The 18,637-nt window shown below is 39.4% G+C and overlaps 2 protein-coding genes across 3 annotated transcripts; both read left to right on the forward strand.

Annotated features, from left to right (window-relative positions):
* The first annotated feature begins 3,279 nt into the window (after positions 1 to 3,279).
* LOC104438152 (PHD finger protein ALFIN-LIKE 4) lies at positions 3,280 to 14,249 on the forward strand. 2 transcript variants are annotated; one of them, XM_039300473.1, is made up of 6 exons: positions 3,280 to 3,295; positions 9,736 to 9,893; positions 10,068 to 10,100; positions 12,427 to 12,655; positions 12,799 to 12,934; positions 13,754 to 14,249. In XM_039300473.1, exons 2-6 carry the CDS (start codon positions 9,797 to 9,799, stop codon positions 14,015 to 14,017), a joined length of 759 nt encoding a protein of 252 aa, XP_039156407.1. In that variant the 5' UTR covers positions 3,280 to 3,295; positions 9,736 to 9,796; the 3' UTR covers positions 14,018 to 14,249. The 2 variants fall into 2 exon arrangements, with proteins under 2 accessions (XP_039156407.1, XP_039156406.1); XM_039300472.1 differs by lacking the exon at positions 3,280 to 3,295 and having other exon boundaries at positions 9,450 to 9,893.
* LOC104438151 (E3 ubiquitin-protein ligase EL5) lies at positions 3,447 to 4,228 on the forward strand. The gene has a single exon (XM_010051236.3). It carries the CDS (start codon positions 3,635 to 3,637, stop codon positions 4,121 to 4,123), a length of 489 nt encoding a protein of 162 aa, XP_010049538.2. The 5' UTR covers positions 3,447 to 3,634; the 3' UTR covers positions 4,124 to 4,228.
* Positions 14,250 to 18,637: the final 4,388 nt, after the last annotated feature.

The following is an 18,637-nucleotide window of genomic DNA, read 5'->3' on the forward strand; positions in this document are numbered from 1 at the left end:
TCGACGAATTATAAGCTTGACTTTAACATACAAACTAATTTTCATATGTTTAGAAATTCTTTAAGTGTGTGTATCATTATTTTAACTCCGGTTTTTGGCAATTACAAGATAGCTGGCATGATCTCTACCGTCCTACCGACCTGACAAGTCAAGCCAATCATTTTGTTGATTAATAATTATGTGTTATATAAGAATCAACAAATATACTCTTTGAACTATAATTATTATTACTGTCTGGACAAAAATTCTCATTGAGGTGACGGGCCACACCCGATACGGAAGTATGCTTCTTGGAGTTGTCTTTAATTGTCTCATTAAGATAAGTTCCATTATTTGAAAACATAATTTTATCTGATTTGAAAACAAAATTGTCCTCATGTAATGACATCTATTTATTTATCTGTGGGGTTCAGTTCTTACTCCCTATCAATCAGAAAAGCCCCTTAAGCTAGGGAATTATATGTCACGAATTTTGTGGGAATCTCATTCCTTTTTATTTGGTTTTTGCTTGTTGTAATCTCATGTCCTTGATAATCCTGTCAAGAGGTCAAAATCTATCCCAGAAAATAAGACTTCGATTCCAGTAAATGGCAGTCCATTTCGAAGTTTTATTTTGGAGTGAATTTTCTTCTCATAAATTCTAAAAAAAATACAATAACTCATTTGGGGTAATATGTTGGTTGATTTATCATTGGATGTGCTCAAAATTCACCACTATGGCCGGTTTTTTAAGAAACTTGTTTGTAAGTTACCGAACATTATGAAATTATTTACTATTTTTATGGTTTGCAAATGGCTAATTTTACTAGCCTACAATTTTTTAGCGTTATCAACTTCTTTTTGTCTCAGTTAGCAACTATTTATATTTTCTAACTTCTTTTAAGAGATTACCGACTTAAATTAGCTTGACTGGCCAATTTATCTCTCATTAGATTACCATATAGTCAATATTCTAAAAAACCAAAGCAAACTGATTGGTTCAACTCGGTGCCGACTAGGTGGTAGTCTGGTTGACACCATTATATTGTGGATGGTCAAAGCCAATCAAAAACCAACCAAACAGGTCAGATCTAGCCTTGCCAGTCAAATCACTTCGGTTTGAACCAGGTTATACCGGTCATTTTGAATAATTATCAAACTTTGTCACACCAAAAGTTGTGTTGTAGAGGGCATGGTTCAAACCTCTAAACTCTTAGACACTATTCATTCATTTTACCATCAAAACTATGAGGAGCTTTTCTTCCATAAATGGCAAACAATTCATTTCATCTTTCTGAAAGGAAGGTCTCAATCAGCACTTGGTGAGACTCAACCTCATGACCTCAAAAATAATTGGATGGGACCATACCAACTCAACTTTGGGTGAAGACTTGTCAGGCATACACAATATTTTACTCGTCAGTTATTTTCAAGCCACCTTATAATTCCGGTCTAATTGCACACGGTTCGCCTCGCCTTTATGTCATTTGGTACGGGTTTTAAAACATTGCATCTAGTAATAGCGGCATCAATTCTCATTCAAATTACTTCCCAACATTTATTGACCATTTCCTTTTAATTTTCCAATTCTTTCCTATCGTTTACAAACTTTTATTGTTTTTATTAGAAATGCCTTAAATCTACCAACTCTTTTTTAACAGAAAAAATTAACCTTCATTTAAGAGAATTATCAATTTTTTTATTACATTACCCATTTATTTCAGGTTACCGATTCTTACGTAAGTTAGCTACCAAATTTATTTTTCTTTCAACTATCAATTGTGCTTATCTTGACCTACCTTTATTTACATAACATGCAACGGTTGCCCCGGTTGGGTTGTCAACAAGAACTACAACAGTGCCCTCGAGTGGCCTTGGATTGAGTTTTCGACTCCGCTTTTGGGAGAACCTCTCTCTCCCTCCCTCTTTCTCATCAAATACAGTCAACCTATTTTCGGCATTGTATAAATCTTGACCAATCACTGCCTCATCTCTATTCATATTCCATTCGATGGGTGATTAATGCGTTGACAAGAACGTCCCCAGTAGAGACGTTGCGTTGACGTCAACTCATAAAATCATAACACAGCACACTTGTCCACTCTCGCAGTTGCATGCATGAAAATTCAATGACGTCGCCATCCTAAGTTTATGTCGCATGTAAGATAATTAGGGCAACCCGCCGTCCAGATTAGAGTATTGCGACGTGCTCGATTAGCTTACGGCCTCTCACGATTTGAAATGTCTCATGTTGTGCTTAACACAATTGACCCATCATTAAGGTATACCTAATCAACCCACGTGGCAATAGCCAACCTTCGCCTTTGTGCTTTGTTGAGATAAGCTCGAATTCGAGCATGTGTGCGAGTTGTTACAAAAGGACAAGAAAATAATTGTACAGGACTAATGTTTAAGCTTGGAAAATTTTCCACTGATCGACTAATTATTCAATTCTAAACATCCCCAATCAAATTTTGTGGGCCGGCTTAGTGTTCTTTAAGAGCAATAAATTGTTGTTTCAACTCCGGTGATTCACAGTTACAAGATATCTAGCACAGTCTCTTTCGTCTTATTGGTATGACAAATCAAGCTAATCAATTTTTCATTGATAATTATGGGTTGTACAAGAATCAACACATGTGTTTACAAGATATCTAGCATGGTCTCTTTCGTCTTATTGGTGTGATAAATCAAGCTAATCATTTTTTCATTGATAATTATGGGTTGTATAAGAATCAACACGTGTTTAAACCCACCCCATTGATGGTCGTGTGGTTTGTGCTCAACCCATCTTTCGGAAGGAAGCGGGTTCAAATCCTCGTGGTCGCTTGTGCGACTCACCCATGGTCCGAGGGAGGTGAGTCCGCTCGGGTCACCTCGGGTTTACGTCACTAACTGCCAGCTGTACAATGATTCCCGAGTCAAAAAAAAAAAAAAAAAACACATATGTGTTTAAATTTTGATTATCTTAACTCTTGAGTCAAAAACTCATGTTGAGGCGATAGGTACCCAATACTATGCTTCTCGAAGCCATCTTTAACCGTCCCCTTAAGGTAAATTCCAATTTCTTTACAGCATATGCAGATGGTATAAGAAGAAGATTCTGGTTTTGCTAATTATAATATTGTGATTTGAAAACAAGATTGTCCTCATGTAATGACATTTATCCGCAACTTGCTGTACACGATAGTATCGATGTGGGTGAGCTGCCAGATCACTTGCTTGATTGGATTTTATGCAAAAGTCCCATCAAATGACAAAAGGAAAATTGTATTATGTGTGAGAAGAGAGAGAGAGAGAGAGAGAGAGAGAGAGAGTCGATAATTCTCAAAGTCACGCATAGCATTGTTCACCACGCTACTGGCGATTGTACCTTTATTTGTCCTTAGCTCAATTCTACGATTCCATAACCACCACGGCTTTTAGATAAACTACCAAAATTTATAATAATCGTATATAATAACACCACATCAGCTACACGATAGGCAAAAATATAATTTAATCTACACCCGCTTTTACACTCTTATAAGCTCCTCATACATCATCGTCATATCCGAAATCCCTTCCTACCCCCGACCACCATGCGAGATGCCCAGCCTCCCTACCCACCGCTGCCGCCGCCACCGCCTCCCCGCCTTCAAAGTCCAACTTGCCGATGCTGTACTACGGCCTAGTCGTGGTGGGGACGGCTGCCATCGTGCTGGCCCTGTACAACCTCATCATCATCAGGTGGTGCACCAGCCGGTACCGGATCAGTCGGAGAGGCGAGCGGCTCGTCGAGGTCATGGCAGCGAGCCGGAGCTTTGAGAACCCTCACCGGAACCTCCCGTCGAGCTTCAAGTACAAGAAGGACGCGGCGGCGGGGGCTCAAGGACCGGGGAGCGAGTACGAGTGCGCGGTCTGCTTGTCGGCTTTCGAGGAGGGCGAAGAAGTGAGGCAATTGCCGCGGTGCAAGCATTTGTATCACGTGTCGTGTATCGATATGTGGCTGTATTCTCACTCCGACTGCCCGCTCTGCCGCTCGCCGGCGCACCCGCTGTCGCTGCAGCCTCGGTTGCAGCCGCCGCCGCCGCCGCCGCCGCCGCTGGAGAGCGCGCCGGAGAATTCCCGGGAGGGGTTGTTGGAGTCGGGCGTGTCAGTTTGAGGTCCCTGTATTTTTGTAGGTTTTGTCTTTTTTCTCTTCCCATTGTAGAAAATGAAATTTTTGTTCTTTTTTTTCCGCTCGATAAATGATAAAATATTGTTGATATGCGGCTGTGGGTCCATTTCTTGCTGCTGATGGGAATCCAGTGGGGGCTAAAAACGATGATTACGAAGAAAATTGACAGCACATTATTTGTTACGAGTGGGCCAATTTTTATATCGGTAATTAAAGTAAATTTGTAATATTTTTTTTTTTTTTGCAAAGGGTGAATTTGTTTTGAGGAAATAAATAAGGAAAAGATTCGTAAAATTTACCCCGTCATACAAAATTCGTAAAATTTCACTTTCCCCGCCCGCCCAGGAAACGAGGGAAAGGGAAAAAAATAGGATGATGGCGAGAGAAGGATAATGCATCTCCCTCTCCCTCCTCTCTCCCTCTCTCAATCAATCAATTCAACTTTTGTTTGGCTAACGACCCTTTTGAAATTGACGTATTGAATTATGTGAATTTCCTGACCTTCGCTCAAGGCTATCGACTATGGTAGAATGTGAGTAGCCGTTTAATAGGCTCGAGAGTGGATTTTTGGACCTACTCTATTCCGTTTTAAGCGTAGAGAATTAATTTAGTCACTATCCGACAATAACCAGCTTCAGGATATTGACATGATACTTACCTTCCCTATTGATAGATCCCTTTATTTCCATCTAAACTTTTCTTCTAGGATGAGAGGAAATACGAAAGGTGATGTTAAGGGATTTCTCACCCCATAACGAATCTTTCATCTATTTCTTCTCTCTCGAGCCTTTTAAGAATTTAGTCATGTCTATCTTAGATCTATAAGTTAGTTGTAACAATTTTCCAACATTTTTATGTCACACTAAATTTAGGGATGGAAATGGGGTGGGTATAATCGAATACGGGACATAAACGTGATATGAATTTCAAACAATGAGGCGAGTTTGAGATTAATTGTCAAAATCTTTATAAGGTTTGAGATGGATTTGGAATTCTATAAGTAGGAAATTCAATATCCCGATATGTTTTAATTACTTGATTTCCTTTTCATCTTTATTTTTTTATTTTTTTTTTTGGAGTCAGCAAGTCTTTAGGTTGGCTACATAGTAGATGTACTTGACTATTTCAACTCTACCAAAGTTTGAATCGATTTTTAGACTTTCTTGACAGATAAATTAAAACCTAAGCTCCATGAATCATTCACCAATCTACTCTTACTCAATAAAGGAGCCCCACAACTTTGACGAGAGGGGTTTGGGTTCTTATATCAAAAACCAATAATGGAATTATGTTGAGTTTGAAAAACGATAAAGAGTGAGGAGACAAGTTTGGGACTAGGTTTGATTAAAAAAAAGGTTTGGGAAAAAGGTTAAGGCATGAGTTACAACTATATTGTTTTAGAAATCAATTTTTAGCCAAAAATTGATTGTTCTATTTTTTTTTCTCAGACAAATTTCTAAACAATATTATGCTTTTGATAACAATATAAAATTTATGTTATTGAAATAGAAATTCATTTAATAACAACACAAAATTTCTCTCTCGGACAGGCAACGGTCGACTAGTAGTGAGGGCGAACAATGAAATGAGTTTTTATTTCTCATTTTTATTTTAAAAATGAAAAAATAAAAGATTTTACTTCCGATTTTTGTTTCAAATCTATTTCCGAAATGAAAAATTACTGCATAAATAGAAAAATGACATCAAAGTCCTTCATTTCAAACATTACTCGGTAAACAGTATTCTCATACGTGACTATATTTATAGTAAAACACATTGTAGTTAAGTTCACATAGTCTTGCCCTAATACCAGCATTAAGAGTGCGTTTGGTAACATTTTTGTTTAAAAATTGTTTCTAAGAACAGAAATAGAAAAAAGTATTTCGTCGGGGAACAATTTTTGAACAAAAAAAAACGCATTTGGTAAAACTGTTCCAGAAATATAAAAATAATAGAAACACGTTTGGTAAATTTGTATATTTTTTTTTATTTCTTTTAATTTTTTAATATTTTTATTTTATTTTTTTATTTTTTTCTTATTTTCTTATTTTATTTTTTATTTTTTTTTTCTTGTTTTGGCCGGTCGTTGGCCTTGGCCATGGCGGCGGCCTCGCCCAACCATGGTGAGGCTTGCCGGCCCTCGGTGAGGCTCGGCCTCGCCTTGGCCGGGGAGCTCGAGCTCGCCCAAATCCGGCGAGGCCGAACTTGCCCGGCCGGCCGGCGACGCCGAGCCTCACCGGCCGCCGGGTGAGCTCGGCCTCATCGCCGGATTTGGGTGAGATCGAGCTCACCAGCCCGGCGCGAGGCCGAGCCTCGCTGGGGTCGGTGACTCTCGGCGAGGTGAGGTCGCCGGCCGCCGGCCATGGCCGAGGCCGGTGACCCGCCAAAGAAAAAAGAAAGAAAAAAGAATAAGAAAAGAATAAGAAAAAAGAGAGAAAAAAGTGTTCTTAAAATGTGTTCCATAAACAAGAAATAACTTTTTTTTTTTGTTTATTGTTTCTGTTCCAGATGTGTTTCTAGGAAAAAAAAAATAATTTTGGAACAAAAACGCAAACAAACGCGTTTTTGTTTTTTTTGTTCCGATGAACAAAAAAACAGAAAATTTTGTTCTAGGGAACATAAATAATTTTTAACAAATAGCCCTAAATCATTGAGGTCCGAGGTCATAAGCAGTTAAATATGTTGATCAATCTTCCGTTATAAATATATGATATGTTTTAATGAATATCTTCAATCTGGAAGATAAAAAATATATTAGTTTATTTAGAGCACAATATCTCCAGCTACTTAAGCCAATTATTATGTAAAATTGGTTATAAAGTTTACTAATTCACTTTTAGGATGATAACCCTTCTTTACACTGATGGTTTTGATTTACGCAAACCGAGCTGTCGTAGGCCATTTCTAAATTGAAAGTAACTCAAAGAAAAATAATAAGTTCATGCAAGAACGTAAAGTATTCTTGAGTAAATGAAACTACAAACTACGGCTATTTGTTTGACAAAAAAGAAGAAGGAAATATTATAAATAAATCTTAAATCTATAATATAGATGCCAATTTAATTTTAAATTTCTCAATTTAATCAATTTAGTCATAAATCTTTTGATAATTTGCTAATCATTTCGACCAACTTTGGCCGGCAATCGTTGACGTATATGTTAGTCATCTTACATGGCACAATTAATACTAACATGGACAATTTTTACATTATTTTTAGATTTTATCGATTATTCAAAAAATTTTTTTTATTTTATTTTTCTTTCTTTCTTTTGTGTGCCAAACTTAGTAGAAACAAAGAAAAAGAATGAAAGAAAAATTACAAAACGAAAAACAAAAAATTCAGAATTGTTTATAAATATTGAAACAAATTTGTTCACTTCACTACTCGTCATGTCATATATAATGGTTGATGCTTACATTAGTGATTTTTAGTTGAAATAACTACATTGGCAAAATATCAAAGGATTTAGAACTAATTTGACCAAATTGAAAAAGATAGAAACTTAATTGGTATATGATCTTATACTTTTAGAAATAAATCTAGAATTTTTTTTTTAGAACAGAAACGTAAAAAAAAAAAAATTATCCCGGTAATAAAAAATGAAAAAAAGTAAAATTTACATGGCGTGGTGATCTAATACTTTTAGAAATAAAAAAGGAGGGTTAGTTGCAAAACAAATCCTCTAAGGTCCACCGGAAATGTCCCATTTCTTTTAGGAATAATAATACAAATAATTCTTAAAACTTCGAACCAATGTGTAATGTAGTTGATTAACTTTTAATTTATTTAACATGAAATATTCAATGTTATCATTATATTAATTCAAGTTTAAGAATAGCATTAAATATTTTCATATAACTTAGAGACTAGATTATATATGCATAAAAAAATTCGCGAACTTAGTTCGGAAACAACATTATATATTGAGTTAAATTTCATATATCATATTGAATAAATTAAAATTTAGGATCACGTTACAAATAGTATCAAAATTCATAAATTATTTGTGTTATTTTTTTTCTTTAAATAGTGTTTTTTTTTTACTCGAAAGAAGAGAGACTAAAAGCAACTTCTTGAAATTTTAAAAAAATTTCAAAACTTTATTCAAATTTCAAGAAATTATAAAAGGACTATCCAACTTCTAGGATGACTGGACTAGGACTGACGGCCCTGCCCATACTTCACAGAATGAGAAAGTACATATCAACTATCCAAAAATTGACTTCTAGTGAGTCAATAGCAACATTCTTGTGATTAGGTAAGCTGGGCAACTGTGTAACCTTTGGTTTCGTTTGGGGATGGACTGAAAATGAAAGAGATTTTTGAACTTGCGATTTCATGAGAGATTAGACTTAAAGGGACTTGAAATCTCCTATTCAAATGCGTGAGATTTCGCAATGTCATCATCTTATATGAACATGGAATTGGCTGGACAATTGCAACGATAATAAACAAACGTGAGAAGACGTTATTGTGACCTATATTTGTTAAGATTCACTCCGATGTCCCCTCCCCCGCCACTAGCTTATGGGATTGAACACGAGTCTAAATTATCTTAGAGTCACACATCTTGAATAAAACATTTTGCTTTCACATTATGTCTAATCACTCAATTCATTCTACATGAGTCGAGTCGTATTCATGTGTAAATGAGATGTGATAATTCAATTAGGAGTTTTTAAATCACCAACACGGACTCCCTCCTGGGATGTAAGACCTCTTGCATATTATCAAAGTATAAAATGTCAGATTGATCATTTAAGTAATATATGCCATCGAATACATAGGAATTGTGAATTTTATATTAAAATGTAGATCGATCATTGGTTGCGCATGTTTGCCTGAATATGTATATGCATAGGCACTTAGGTCGCCCAAGAAAATCAATAGAAATAAAATTAAAGTGGAAAAAAAAAGGAAAATTTTAAAGCTATTCATCCTCCGTACCCGTTTGATTCCGATCTTGAATTTATTCAATCTTTTCGGCCCAGATTCATCTCATCTCGCCTAAAAGAAAACAGAAAAATAAAATAAAAATCAAACCCCAAAGTCCACCCGCCACGTCAGCCACCCCGACGACCGCCACGTCATACGGAAATCACGAGCTTAACCCAAATCCTGATATGGTGATCCCTGTCATGAAGTAAATAATTTGTCTTTATAATTACGCAACAAAAATGAAAAGGATTTTTCGCGATTAAAGTTAATTAATAAATAATAATAATGATTTTTATTTTTTTTTAATGATCGGTGTCGAAACACACCTCGAACTTTGACGACCGATTCTAATCCGCCAGGTCAAGCAAAATAGAGAGAGAAAATCTCAGTCCCTCCCTTCCCTTCCCTCCTCTTCAAAACGCACATTTCCCCAATCCCTCTCTCTCTGAAATTCCTCCGTTCCGCCCGTCGCCGCCGCCGCCGCCGCCGCCGAGAAATGCCGATCCTCCGCCCGCTCCGCCGCCGCCGCGCCGCCCGTCCCCGCTCCTCGACGCGCGAATTCGGGCTTTGAGATTCCGAATCTACCCCCCGCTCGCCGTCGCCGCGGCGGCCTTCTCCGAGAGAGAAAAGCTCGCCCCCTGTTCGCGCTTCTTCGAGGAGAGAGAGAGAGAGAGAGAGAGAGAGAGGTTGTTGCGCGGGCGGACGGAGTTGGAGAGAGATGGATGGGGGAGGGCAGTACAACCCTCGGACTGTGGAGGAGGTGTTTAGGGATTTCAAGGGCCGTCGCGCTGGAATGATCAAGGCTCTGACCACTGGTCTCCCCCCTCTCTCTCTCTCTCTCTCTCGTTTGATTGCTCGTTAGCTTGTGTGTGTATATCGTCTTGCGATTTCGCGTTAGTGTCGGCCTGGTGGTTTTCGCTTTCTGGGTTTCTTCGAGATTCACGGGTCGGTGACGGTTTATCGTGTTGTTGCGTTTCTTTGTTTTGCAGATGTTGAGGAATTCTATCAGCAGTGCGATCCTGGTTAGGGTTCTAATCTTCGCTTAATTAACATTATTTTTTTTTGAACTTGTATCGCGTTGCTTGATGTCGAACGTTTTGCTGCGGCGGTGGATTTTACCAGTTTGGTTCTTGAGCTTAATGACGCGATTTGTTTTCCATTTTATGACGGTTGCATTGTGATTATGGCGGTAAAGCAGTGTCGAGGGATCGGTCTTTTTTAAATTCTGTGTTTCGCCATTTCTTGGGTTTGGGAGTAGACGTTTGGTGTGGGATGTGCGAGTTGAGCTTCTAGTGCAAACTGCGAGTTGGGCATTTTTGTTCCGTAGGAGCTTGAATTTGCAGCCTGTCGACAGACTCCCAAGTGATTTGGCTCTTTTCACATGGTTGAATTCTTGCCCTTGCTTTGTTGTTCGGGTTTTCTCTTTGGTTGGCGGATGAGACTAGTAATTTTCTTAGATGGACATTGCTGAATTTCTCAAATTTGGGTGGCAGAAAACCCGATTTGCTTAGAATTGTTCGTCTTAAGATCTACTAGACTACTCTAGAGCATCCATCTTTCCTAACTGTTACCAACCTGATTTGCTTAGAATAGTTTATCTATAGATCTACTAGACTACTCTAGAACATCCATCTTCCTAACTGTTGCCACCTCTTTTGTTCCCTCCTGATACTTTCTCTGTTCTTCTAGAAAAGCCCTCTCAGCTTTGCTACATCATGCTTCGTATAAGAGCAAACTTCTTGGGCTTGGGACCTCTTTTGTCTATTTCATGCTATATGCAAAGAGTTTCCTCTGATCAGGTACTAATTTACCGAAGTAGCTTATAAAATATAATGGTATACCCCGCTCCATACTTGTGCCCAGTTTGTGCAAGGAGTGGATTTCGCAGGGAAGTTCTGGGGGCTTACCAGTGCCACATAATTGCACATGCCTTTTGCTCTGTTTCAGGAATGTTAATCCTCAAAAATGGATGTTATATTCCACTTAGCCAAAATTTTTTCACATTCACTGGGTTTCTATGATATATTCCCTTTCCAAACATTTGGCTAGCTACTCGAGTAGTATGAGAAGTTGTGTCACCTTGTTCTATTTGTTTGGAACCACCTGCCACTGCCAGTTTTTTAAATTTGCAAACTGTGGTAGGGAAGGGAAAAGAAAGCTTTTAAATTTCCCATACAAAAGGCATTCGATTCTCCTCTAGAAAAAAGGAATTTCGATGTATTTCTTTCTCTCCCTGACTGGTATGTTTGGTATTTACATTGGACTCCTGGATCTGCCAGCCCTTTTTTAATTGTTGGGTTTTGGAGTCTCCTTCTTCGTTGTTTGAGATAGGTTCTATTAATTTTACATTTTTCATTGAGTTATAACATTCCATATCCTGAAGAGACATAGTCTCAACTCGCGACTATTGTCTAAAGTTTTTATGTGTTAGTTTTCTGACTTGATTGGTAATTATTGATGGTGAAATAAGGTCATTTGGTCCAACTAAATTGTCTAATTGGTATAATTGTTCAAATTGTCTTGGGCTTCTGATTTAGTGTAGTCCAAGGGTAATGCTGGATATATTTGATGTGTATTGTTATCCTTTGGTAGCCAAGGGCATTGGTATTGAAAAGGAATTTTGTTCTTTCCGACATGTTTATCTGTATGAGACTCAAGGTTGGTGATTTTTTGCTCCTTGAATTTCTTTTTTGTTGTGTAAGTACCCGTTTAAGCTTTTGCGATCGAGCTTACCCCTGATCCCAATCTACCTGGTTTGAGCTTTAGCTTTCTAGCTTCCCACTTCTCCATATAGTTATATGCTTCTGCACTTAAGTAAGCTGAAGATTTTTTATGGAATAAAGTAAACTGAAGACATTAGGGGATATCCTTTCTTTACTAATTGCAAATTTGTCTTGGAAGTCATTAAATGAGTTGCTATCATGTTCTTTGGCATAATGTTGCCATGATGTTTCATTGGCCTCATAGGCTTTTGAGCATTCTCATCAGAAGAGTAGTGTGGAGTGGTGCTTGGAGCAGTCATTTGGCAAATGCATGTCTTTTTTTTTAGTTAGCCATCTTAGAAGCATGTCTGTTGTCTTAGCCATTTAGAAGCATTGACTGTATTTTCCACATGCTAATGTTGCTTAATGTTTAGCTATATTGACTGTATTTTATCCACATGCTAATATTGCTTAATGTTTGGATATAAGGCGGTGTAAGTCTGGTGAATCCACCATGATCTATATGTTGTAATCAAAGATTTCTGATATAAACTGTTCGTCTAGATGTCTTTTTCATAGTAGAGGAAATGCTTTGCTAGTTGCCGCATCTTCTAAGCAGCCCTATATTCATCGTCTTTGCTTTCAGAGAAGGAGAATCTGTGCCTGTATGGATTCCCTAATGAAAAATGGGAAGTTAATTTGCCTGCTGAAGAAGTGCCACCAGAGCTACCTGAGCCTGCACTTGGCATTAACTTTGCTAGGGATGGAATGCAAGAAAAGGACTGGTTATCCCTGGTTGCTGTACACAGTGATGCATGGTTACTTTCTGTGGCCTTTTATTTTGGTGCTAGATTTGGTTTTAACAAGGCTGACAGGCATGTCTTTCTCTTCTCCTCAGACCTGTTAGAGTACCACTCTTTCAATTTTGACCTTCTTTTAATTCTTATTCTTTCATAAAAGAACTTGGTTTGTTGCATCACACTGCTTGTTTACCTTCACTAAACACTATTTGTTGCAGGAAGAACCTGTTCGCCATGATTAATGATCTCCCAACAATATTTGAAGTCGTAACTGGAACTGTCAAGAAACAGACAAAGGAGAAGATATCGGTTTCGAATCACAGTAGCAGCAAATCCAAGTCTGGCTCTAAAGTGGTAAAATGACTCCTTTCTCCTATCGCTTTTTTTTTTTCAAGATCTTTCAAATCCACTAACTTGTAGTGGTTCTTTAAGGTTTTTTCCAAACTTGTTCTGCAACAATTTGTTACTTGTTTGGTGTTGGTTTTATACTGAATGTGGTTCCCGCTTAGTTTAAGAGGGAGAGTAACGTAGTATCATTCTATTAAATTATACTATATATCATCGACAAGTGGTAAATATATCTTCTTTTCAAATATGCATCTCTATTTTAGCTTGGTAGGTCTAGTTTCTCATGTACTTCAAATTTCAAGGTAAGTTGTCTGGGTTGTGAATTGAATCTGTGACTTATAATGATTTATCCATATTCACCTCTTATACTTAGTTTTATCCTTAGTGAATCTGTTGGAAACTTTCTTCAGTTGATACTCATGGTCTTGAAATGTTCTCTAATCTGTTCTTTGTGACATCTGTATGGTAGTGTCATATCGAGTTGTGGGGATATTTAACTTAAGAGGGGGAGTGGTGATCATGAGAAATTTCAATCGTGTATTGATTTGCTTGTGCCTGGGATGTGTTGATTTGGTTGTAGGTATTACCCTCTTGCTTGTGAGTCTTGGGCAGTCTTTGCTTGAAATAGGTTTGCTATTTGATTGTGAAATTGCTTCTAGCCGCTAGAAAAAGTTGACTCCTAACCCTAGTATGAGTGAGTTACAACCCAAAGAAATATGGGATGTTAATATGTATGAAACTGCGTTCCATGATTCAGTGCATCATTTCATTTGTTGACATAAACTTTTTACCTGACTCTCACCAACTTTCATGGGAATGGAACAGCGAGGATCAGATTCAGGCAAATTCACAAGGACTATCCAAGCAAAGGATGAAGATGACGTGGTGGACGGAGAAGATGAAGAAGAGCACGGGGATACTTTGTGTGGGGCCTGTGGGGAGAACTATGCTTCAGACGAGTTCTGGATCTGTTGTGACATGTGCGAGAAGTGGTTCCATGGGAAATGCGTGAAAATTACTCCCGCCAGGGCTGAGCACATCAAGCAGTACAAGTGTCCCTCCTGCAGCAATAAGAGAGTGCGTACTTGATATAGCTGGTGCCGTGCCCATAAGCTCTCTCCCCCTCGTAGTTTCGTTAGGTTGGTATATGCTAATTGCTGTCAGGTCGTCAAGTTTTCACATCGTACCAAACATTTGGTGTTGGGAACCTTGTCATCGTGGTTCACATTTGTAGGTATCAGGATTTAAGCATTTACCTAATTCTAGATTAGGAGTTATTTGTACTTTCAGTTGGAAAACAGTTTGTTCTTCCATTGCGTAACATGCTCTCTCTCTCTCTCTCTCTCTCTCTTTCACACACGCATATTTTCTGGTGCTGGTTCTCCAATGACAACCTGTAATATGAGGTGGGCACCCATGAAATTATCTTCCCTCGTCTTATTGGCGTACATTCCCTTACGAGATTGTCCATGGCACTCACATTATATGTGCGCAAGGCATGTTACATTGGAAAAACATTAAATGCGGCAAGGAATCCGTGTCAATGTCCTGTGTCGATAAACATGGTATGGTTCTCAGTTATAGTTATTTTCTCAACGATGATTGATGGTCCCACTTCCTTGTCTAGATCGGCGCGATTGGTACTCCTCGTCCTTGAGTTGTTGGAGAAACATGTTGGTGATAATAAATGTTCCAAACATGTTTTGGTGCAGAACATGTGAGGGATCTGTCTACAATTTTCATTTGGGCTGATGAAACGCATGGTTCCGGTGATTTTAATGTTGTTAGCGACGTTCTTGGCATGGTGTAGTGAGTCAAGGTTTGTATCCTTCATTATCGAGCTAGTAGCTTTCTAAGCGTATAAACGTCATGCACCAGAAGCACATTTCAGAAATTCTCGTTTCCACCGAGCCACAATGGCGGAGGACGCAATTCAAGTCAACAGAATGGGTTTTACCGTCCTGGGATCACAGCATCTGATCAGATTCGGCTCGTCAGGTTCGAACCCTCGATCATTACGAGGACCATAGCGAATCTCGTGACGACAAAAACAAAGTGCCTTATCATCACTTGCTGGGGGTTATTACTAAAATATAAAGCAGAGGGCTGCTTAACAAATGGGTCAATAGCGGACATCATTAAGCATCGTGCGGGATGGTTGGTGGATTCGTGAACTAATATCCGCTTCAAGTTCAAAAGCCCTCAGCCATCGGCATTTTTTCACTTGGATTCGCTCCTTGAATGTGACTTATCGTGTATGCTTCCGCAACCAATCATGGATCCCGATCGAAAAGGAGAGAATCCATTCTTATGCTTACTTTACTGGAACTCGGCGGCTTTTGGCTGGAAGAGGGTTTCGTACACAAAAGATAGATCTCCAGCCACTGCATACGATGTACGTCTCCATTCATTCAAGGTCGATCATCACATGGCAAAGTTATCGAAACGAATAGAAGCGAGCGTGATGGTTTCACCAGATGGGAATATCGTGCCCGTAATGACTTGAGTTTTGGATCGATTGGGAGATAACACCTCATGAATTGCGTATGCAAATAGAAGTAACCCAGAAATGGGGATGCCCTTTTGGCCTTTTGCTGAGATGTGCGGAGGAGGATTGATATTTCATTGGGAGGAGCGGCTCATGAACAGAGAATGGTCTAAAGAGGGGAAGGAAAACCCGAAAGAAAATTGAAACGAGACGGGTCTCGACACGTGGCGAAATTGTATGGAGTGGTATAACTTAGGTGGAAATATCTTTTGGGGCTCTTCTACAATTAGTGGTGTTTGGTCTTGGAAGAGAGAAGTACCTATTTTTGTCGCCTAGGGACAACTCTTCCAATTATAAACCCGTCTTGTTGGGAATTGATTTCATTGGTAGCAAGAATACATTTTCAATGATGGAAGATGTAAGGAGCGACCCTTATCCCCACTTGTCAATGATATTGTTTGTTTTGGGTTGGAGCTCACATGGTTTTGTTCTTCTGAGCTTTGATTAGAAAATGCCGATTAAGACTAGTGTCACTCCTTATATAGGACATTATCTCACCACACCTAGGTGATCACCATCTAGAGTCGGAGTGGCATCTTGTTCGGGCCCTCTCTAGCCCCAACGATCACTCCCGCCATCGTTGGACTGGGTTGTTATAGGATTATTGGCTTCGATATCATTATAAGGGTTGATCTCTCACCCCACTTGCCAACAATATTGTTTGCTTTAAGCCGGAGCCTGTATGGTTTTGTTTTTCTGGACTTCAAGCAAAAAGACCTTGTTGACATTTAAGATTGTTGCTATTTCTTATATAGCATATTATCTTATCACATTCATGTGATGTGAGATTCGGTTCATTCCTATCTCCATGCCATCCTAAAATTGGAGCTGCATCTTGTTCGAGCTCTCTTTGGCCCTGGCGATCACTCCTGCCCTCGTTGGACCGAGTCTTATAGAAGAGATTATATTTGAAACTCAATCTATTCGTTAGTAATGTCATCTAACCCTACTTGTAAAAGAAAAAGAACTAAGGATTAAAACAAGCTCATGAAAATAACTCTTTAACATCCCGGGGCACTCTTCCCAACTTCACTTGGGAAGGCCAACATCCTTTTATTGGCCCCCTTAACAAGGCCGTAACTAAATGCATAACAGGTCATGTTAGAATTAGATACGGATTTAAAGCTATAGTCATTCGCTCGATAAAAATTAAAAAGGACTACGGAAAATTCGAGCGGACCATAATCGAGGCCGTCACTTTCCAGTGGCATGATTCATACAAGAATCTCCACCTGTCTCCCCTTCATTTCCGCGACGTTGAGAGAAGTCTTACGTTCTCGGGCGAGCGAAAAGCCGAGTGACAATGGCCCGTTTTTGTCCTAACGCAGCACCAACGTATTCCACACTCGACCAAACGAGGCACGCGACCGGGAACTGTTGGTAAACGACGACTTCCCCTCTCGGGTTGAGTACTCGGAAGGTGCGGGCGTGGCCTCGCGTTAGGTGAGGTCGGTCAAGGTCGAAAGATTATTCTAGGACAGGGGTCTTTTGCCAAGGAGGGCAAGTCTTAGAAAATTTGAGGTGCAGTCAGCTCCGACCTTTGCTGACTGTATGAAGTAGTTGATTGTTGACGAGTTTAGGTTCCCACGTCAATGTCATGTGCGTGCTGCTCATGTGCACGCTCCATTAATCTACTCTTTACCAACGCGAAATTGGGTCAAGTAGGGCTACCCGTGAGTTTTAGCATATTAATAAGCGGAAGGAAATCAAATTGACAAGAATTTTAACCTAATTAATGGCGAGAGAACCGGGAAGAGCCTGGGATGAGAATCGAGCGCCTCTCAGCGATCGAATTGTAGTATGGAGAAGCATCCTCGGCGACGGGCCGGGGCCAAATTCCCTAGAAGATGGTGCCGTATAGATGCTTGCTTTCCTACTAGTTCAAAGGGTGGAGAGAGACGACTAACACTTTACATTGACTACTAAATGTTTGGCTCGAGCCATGGCTACCCTACACCACCCTCAAACCGAATATCTAGGGTTGGTGGGCGTGTCATTGTAGCCTCATGAAGATGTCGGGGGTTAGGAAGTCTCACCACAAGAGGGATACCATAAATGCATGATTAAGCAAGTCCCATGACTATTAGGATTAGGTGCTCAAACGCAACGAAATAAAGAGTAAAAGTGAAAAAGAAATCGAGACACAAGATTTATCTTAGTTCACCTTTAAATTCGGGGCAATGGGGATTCAATTGTAATTCATAGTCTGCACCTTTCTGTTACAATCATCAATTACCAAAAAATAGATTATATATACCTAGAAGCTATTCATGGCCCAAGTTTAAATTGCGAATAAAATTTGCGCTCAAACTATAAAATCTATGTAGCGACTCGGGATGGTGCCCCCGTGACCCCACCTGCTCACTAGTAAGTAAGACCCGCGTGCTTTCCACATGGGAAGTGAGAATTACACCCCAATGAGATATGGAAGTCCCACGAAAGGGACTACTAGAAAAACTTGCAAAAGTTAGGAAGGGTTAAAAGTGAATAAATCGAGCTGAGACAGTTTCGCCGGAAGTTCCCCCGCCCCAAGTCTCCTTTACTTTACAACTGAGTCAACGAATAGTCAGTTAAGCTAAGCCCAGATAATATTACGTCCAACTAATGTGCGTCGGTCCACGTGATTATCGCGATCGAGGTCAATTGGCTGAAGATCCCGTGAGCCTCGTTCGAAGCTCGACAGGTAGAAATTCGACTACTTTGGCGAGCTGATTCTACGCGGACGCCGTGCGCAAACCAAGAGGACACTTAATTTGTCCGTCGAGCGAAGTACGGTAGAAGATCGTATGGCCGATTTTTCGATGTCAAGACCGGAAAAATATGTTGGGCTGATAAAAAAACGAGCAATTCACGTCGAATTACAGAGGTTACGAGCCTTATCTTGTAAGAGTCACGAACCGGGGTTGATTTGATCATTGGGGCCGGTTCATGCTCGAGACGCAGTTTCTAAAACAAACTAGCGATTATTACATGGTCAATGGATGACCATGGACCGAGGTTAATGAAACTTAATTCGAGACTTATAGACAGGACAGATGATTTATGAGAATTTGGTCAAATGGTCTATGGACCTGCCCAAGAATCTACGGACAAAACTACAAGAACCTAATAACTACCAGGGAAATTGTCAAAAAAGTCTAAACCTATCACGTTTTTTTTTT

Source organism: Eucalyptus grandis, chromosome 8, assembly GCF_016545825.1.
Source record: "Eucalyptus grandis isolate ANBG69807.140 chromosome 8, ASM1654582v1, whole genome shotgun sequence".
Taxonomy (NCBI): Eukaryota; Viridiplantae; Streptophyta; class Magnoliopsida; order Myrtales; family Myrtaceae; genus Eucalyptus; species Eucalyptus grandis.